We start from the raw sequence: 6,358 nt of genomic DNA, 5'->3' as shown, positions 1-6,358 counted from the left end.
AGTCCCTACACCCAAAGAAGGGCACTGCATTCATCCACCTCTGGCCTGCTCGCTTCCCTACCTCTGCAGAAGCACAGTTCCCGCTCAGCCCAGTCAAAACTGTTTGCTGCTCTGGCACCCCAATGGTGGAACAAGCTCCCTCACGATGCCAGGACAGCGGAGTCAATCACCACCGTCCGGAGACACCTGGAACCCCACCTCTTTAAGGAATACCTGGGATAGGATAAAGTAATCCTTCTACCCCCCCCCCCCAAAAAAAAAAGATATAGATGTACTATTGTAAAGTGGTTGTTCCACTGGATATCATAAGGTGAATGCACCAATTTGTAAGTCGCTCTGGATAAGAGCGTCTGCTAAATGACGTAAATGTAAATGTAGCTCTAATCTCATCCACCAGACGGCTGTTCTATACAGTAGCTGTTAGCCAGAGGGACGAGGTTCTCAGTATCTCTAGTAATGATAGATGTAGAATCCCACTATGGAACATGATATAGTTTAAGGGAGGTGACCTGTAGCCAAACTAAGCAGTGGACAAACATAAAAGAGAACCCTACAACGGAGCGGTCAATCCTTTTAATAATATATAGGACTAGTACCGTTATATGGCATTTAGTAGACGCTTTTATTCAACTGAGTGCATAGTTTTCACCATGTTTTAGTATATGTGAACCTAATGGAAATCAAACCCGCAACTCTGGTGTTGCTAGTGCTATGCTCTTACCAACTGAGCCACACCGGACCACAAACTGAAAAATACATGGTTCTGATTTAGTGTGTGTAGCTATAACGTGTGGTTGTGTGCATTGGTGTGTGAATGTGTTTGAAGGGGAAAGCCCAGTGTGTGTGTGATTGTGTGGGTGTGTGTGTGGGTGGGTGGGTGGGTGGGTGTGTTGCATTTTCCAACGGATGGTTATGGATGAATAACCCCCGCCAGCCACTTTCTCAGCAGTATGATACTGTTGAATCCTCTCTAGACAGTATAAAAGGTTTAAAATAGGTCTTTAATATGCAGGATGGGGTTGGAGGTTGAGGGTAGGGGGGCACACAGTCCGCTGTATAGTAAAGCAATTGGAAAACACACATGTAGACACGCTAGGTGGACACACACACACAAAGACTGTACCTTGACATGACAGAGAGAACTCTTTAAAGTAAGTATACCCACATGCCTGCATGCTGGGTGGTGCCAGTCAGGTGCCTTGCCATGCATCTGCGTGAGGGGCACACACACAGACACACACACACATAGACAAAGGCGCTTTTGAACAATATACTTATTGTACAGTAATTCCCAGAGACTTATTGTACAGTAATTTCCAGAAACCTATTGTACAGTAATTCCCAGAGACTTATTGCACAGTAATTCCCAGAGACTTATTGTACTGTAATTTCCATAGACTTATTGCACAGTAATTTCCATAGACTTATTGCACAGTAATTCCCATAGACTTATTGCACAGTAATTCCCATAGACTTATTGTACAGTAATTCCCAGAAACTTATTGTACAGTAATTCCGAGAAACTTATTGTACAGTAATTCCCAGAGACTTATTGCACAGTAATTTCCATAGACTTATTGCACTGTAATTTCCTTAAACTTATTGTACAGTAATTCCCAGAAACGTATTGTACAGTAACTCCCAGAGACTTATTGTACAGTAATACACAGAGACTTACTGCACAGTAATTTCCATAGACTTATTGCACTGTAATTTCCATAAACTTATTGTACAGTAATTCCCAGAAACATATTGTACAGTAATTCCCAGAGACTTATTGTACAGTAATACACATTGACATATTATACAGTAATTCCCATAGACATATTGTACAATAATTCGCATAGACATATTGTACAGTAATTCACATGGATATATGTGAAGGTGAACATATCAATGTGTTTATACACTGTATACCATTGGTTTGAGAGACCGAACTTTCTAACCCTGTAAAACCATCCATACATAATGGTGAAATGGCTGATGGTGCCAATGCATCTCATTGGCTGGTTTACTGTGTTGTGTCTGGACGATCATTACATGTGTAGCTATTTTATCAAATCAATACTCTGTGTAATTAGTGATTAAACAAATCACGTAAACTTTAATTAACTAGGAAGTTGGGGCACCACGGAAAAATGTTTATAGAGTCTCTATTTCCCGAATCGACACTTCAGATATTTTCATATCTTATCAAAACAGTCGCTTATTAATGAATTATTATTAATACCTCATCAGTTCTCATTCCAAACGTCGTAAAATTATTGGTTATCTGCACGAACCCTAGTTTTCATAACGAATCAGCAATATACAAATTGGCTTAATTATTTATTTACAAATTAACTAAACAATCACACAGAATTACATAACAAACAGTAGATATTGGTTACTAACAGTGATAGAAAAGTCCCTAGTGGGCTAAGCCAATATGACGGCTTGGTAGACAAAGGAAAGGGGTGGGGACTGAGAAAAAGCAGGAAAGACAAAATGGATGCACTACACACAGTGGGTAATTATATTCAATGAAATGCTAATCCTTTGCACATGAATGGCCTCTTATTCGAGAATAATTGCAATGTATATATTTACGCCAGTACGTCGATGTTGTCTTCTCTGTTGGAATGTCTCGATCGTCCTGTAGAGTTCATCAGAGTCTCTGGTTAACTTTCCCAGAAGTCACAATGTCTTTTGTGGTTGTAGTTGGTAAGAATGGATACTTCAGAGTACCATTCGGAAACGTTCTCATAGGATAGATGCTTCGGCGGTTCTCGGTATTCTCGTTCTAGGTTTATGTAATTTCTAGCTGCAGACTAGTAATTCATGTTGTCTAGAATTTGCTCCTTATTCTGTAGTGGTCGATAGTCTCAGAGTTTAACCATTTCCAGCCATGTAGCCAAAACTACAACTGTATGGTCTCCGTGGCTTATAGAATTGTTGTCATACCAACTTGGGCATTCTCTGACTCAATGTATATTTTGTAGGATGGTGTGTTATACTCTGTGGAAGAAGGGGTGGTTCTATGATGCCTAATGTGATGTCTGGGCTCACGGGGTTGTGGCCACTGACAAGTTAATCTTTATATGAAAATCAATACTCTCATTTAGAAGGTTAACATCACATTACATCTTTTCACAAATAGTTTCATGTTTAATCACATACATTTCACAATATTTAGATGTAAACCTGACAGCTGGGAAATGTCCACTTTAAGAGATACAGTTAGGTGTGTTTCCTGTACTTCATTAGATCACCAAATGAAACACACTCGTCATAACTGTCCCTTAAGTGTCCACGGACCATTCCCACATTTTCAGAAGTAGAAATACTGATTTTGGGGATTAGGAGTTTTGAACAAAGATAAGGTCTTTGTTCTGGTAGACTCTCTGTCTCAATACTGCATGGCAGTTTCTACCAGGTATTTATGACCTGTCGTAAAGTCATAGAAATTGTGGTGGGGAGAGTGAGAGAATGGGGGAGTCACGATATACACCCCGAAGGGCCACGTAGTGACAACTTCATGGGGTCTGAACCACCATAGACATAGACAAATCATAGGCTTGAGCCAAGGTGTGGAGAGGACCTGATCTTCTAACGCTCTGTTTAACCCTGTAAAACCATCCATACATGCCAGATACCTGACCTTCTAACACTCTGTTTAACCCTGTAAAACCATCCATACATGCCAGATACCTGACCTTCTAACGCTCTGTTTAACCCCTGTGCGGCCTCTGTCCCGTATGCGGGACGGACATCCAGCGAAAAATCACATCACCATTAGCATAACAACATTTAATAATAAAAAATAAAAAAAATAAAACATTCAAATGATATCGTTTTATAGATACACCTCTCCTGAATCGAACCACGTTGTCCGATTTCAAAAAGGCTTTACAGCAAAAGCAAAACATTAGATTATGTTAGAGGAGTATATCGTAAAAGTAGCCACATAGCCATTTTCCGACCAACCACATGCATCACTAATAACCAAAAAACAGCTAAATGCAGCACTAACCTTTGACAATCTTCATCAGATGACACACCTAGGACATCATGTTACACAATACATGCATTCTTTTGTTCGATAAAGTTCATATTTATATATAAAAACAGCATTTTACATCGGTGCGTAACGTTGACTAACTAGGTCCGTGCTGTGATTGGCCACACCTACATGCTGACGCAGGACGAGGAGCTGTGGGCGAAGAATCTGCCTCAGAATGTTGAGACCCTCCTGGCCTCCACAAAGGACCCCCTGGCTGACCGCTCGGACCGCAGCAAGGAAGTGGAGGTGAAGGACCGGGACAAGACCAAGGTGGTGTCCTACAGGGTTCCCCACAACGCTGCCGTGCAGGTCTACGACTACAGGGAGAAGAAGGCCAGGGTGGTGTTTGGGCCAGAGATGGTAATGTTGGGTCCTGATGAGCAGTTCACCGTGCTGTCCCTGTCAGGGGACAAGCCCAAGAGGGCCAACGTCATCAAGGCCGTGTGTCTGCTGCTGGGGCCGGACTTCTTCACTGACATCATCACCATAGAGACGGCCGACCACGCACGCCTGCAGCTGCAGCTCAGCTACAACTGGCACTTTGACCTGAAGTCTCCTGCGGACCCGTCCCAGGCTGCGGCTCTGTTCTCGGTGCCTGACTTTGTGGGGGATGCCTGTAACGCCATCGCCTCCCGCGTCAGAGGAGCCGTCGCCTCAGTGCAGTTTGACGACTTTCACAAGAACTCCAACCGGATCATCTGCTCCTCTGTGTTTGGCTTTGATGACAAGCTGACTGTGCGTCCCAGCCTGCGCTTCCACCAGAACAGTCTGGTCATCAGCAGTGTGGACATCCAGTCAGTGGAGCCGGTAGACCAGAGGACCAGAGACGCCCTGCAGAAGAGTGTCCAGCTGGCCATCGAGATCCCCACCAACTCCCAGGAGGCTGCCGCACGCCATGAGGCAGAGCGTCTCGAGCAGGAGGCGCGTGGTCGTCTGGAGAGGCAGAGGATCACAGACCAGGCGGAGGCAGAGAGGACCAGGAAAGAGCTGTTGGAGCTGGAGGCCCTCAGTGCGGCGGTGGAGAGTACAGGGGCAGCCAAGGCAGAGGCCCAGTCCAGAGCAGAGGCAGCCCGTATCCAGGGAGAGGCGGCAGTCAACGAGGCTAAACTGAAGGCTGAGGCCCAGAAGATTGAGGCTGAGGGCGAGCTGGACCGTCTGTCCAAGGCGAGGGAGCAGGAGCTAAACTATAAGTCAGCAATGGATCGTTTGGAAGTGGAGAAACAGCAGAAGCTGGCTGAGATAGAGAGCAACCGCTTTAAAAAGCTGGTGGACAGTATCGGCGCTGACACCCTGCAGGAGATGGCCAGAGCCGGCCCCGAGCTACAGGTCAAGCTGCTCCAGTCTCTGGGTTTGAAGTCAACCCTGATCACAGACGGCTCTTCTCCCATCAACCTCTTCAGCATGGCCAATGGCCTTCTGGGAGCTCTTTCTCAGAGCCAGGGCCAGTGAGAGGGGGAAGAGAAAAGGAGGAGAACGTTGACAATAAGAGAATAATGTCCAGTCTGATAATATCCCCTACAGATGCAGGATTTCTGGTTGTTTTTTGTCTGATGTAGTAACTGACAATTAGGGATATGATATGTATGACTGTACGGTTGCGATTATTCTGATGTGTGCGCACATAGATGTGTATCTGACTAAAGACGTCCAAGTGAACGTTCCCCTTGGTTTACATGGCTTTTTTGCTCATCTGTTTGGTGCCGTCGATGCCCTATAAAGTGCTGTCCACTCCATGTGTTGCATATCTATACTAACCATAATCCTGGATAGTAAGGAATCTTTCCTTGTTGTGCTTTTGAGGTTTATGCAAATGTGTTTAATTCATTTGTTGATCCATTTATAGATATGGGTATCATAAGGTGAATGCACCTATTTGTAAGTCGCTCTGGATAAGAGCGTCTGCTAAATGACGTAAATTTATCAATTTATCAAATTTAACTATTTTCCCTCAAATGCATCCGATGAAACAGAGCTACAATTTACTAAATTACAATTCGAAAACATTTTTAAAATGTAATATTGTCATTCTATGATTTATAGATGAATATCTCTTGAAAGCACCTGTAATGCCAGATTTAAAAATAACTTTACTGGGTAATCACACTTTGCGATAAAAGGGGATGCGATACTCAGAACAATAGGCTAGAAATAGCAATAGGCTAGCCATCTTGGAACAATCGCATATCACATCTAGTCTTGTATACTATTGTCAATAATCCCTTACCTTTGGTTGTCTTCATCAGAAAGCACTTCCAGAAATCCCAGGTCCACAACAAATGTATTTTCGTTCGAAAAAATGACTCCTTTATGTTCCAA

The 6,358-nt window shown here is 43.6% G+C and overlaps 1 protein-coding gene across 1 annotated transcript; it reads left to right on the top strand.

The window, feature by feature from the left end:
- The first annotated feature begins 4,148 nt into the window (after positions 1-4,148).
- Positions 4,149-5,966, top strand: LOC106611194 (major vault protein). The gene has a single exon (XM_014211161.2). The coding sequence runs from the start codon at positions 4,172-4,174 to the stop codon at positions 5,489-5,491; it is 1,320 nt and encodes a 439-aa protein (XP_014066636.2). The 5' UTR covers positions 4,149-4,171; the 3' UTR covers positions 5,492-5,966.
- Positions 5,967-6,358: the final 392 nt, after the last annotated feature.

This window comes from Salmo salar, chromosome ssa01 (genome assembly GCF_905237065.1).
Source record: "Salmo salar chromosome ssa01, Ssal_v3.1, whole genome shotgun sequence".
NCBI classification, from domain to species: domain Eukaryota; kingdom Metazoa; phylum Chordata; class Actinopteri; order Salmoniformes; family Salmonidae; genus Salmo; species Salmo salar.
Note: the sequence above shows the minus strand (reverse complement) of the source record. Positions and strands in the feature narration are given on the sequence as shown.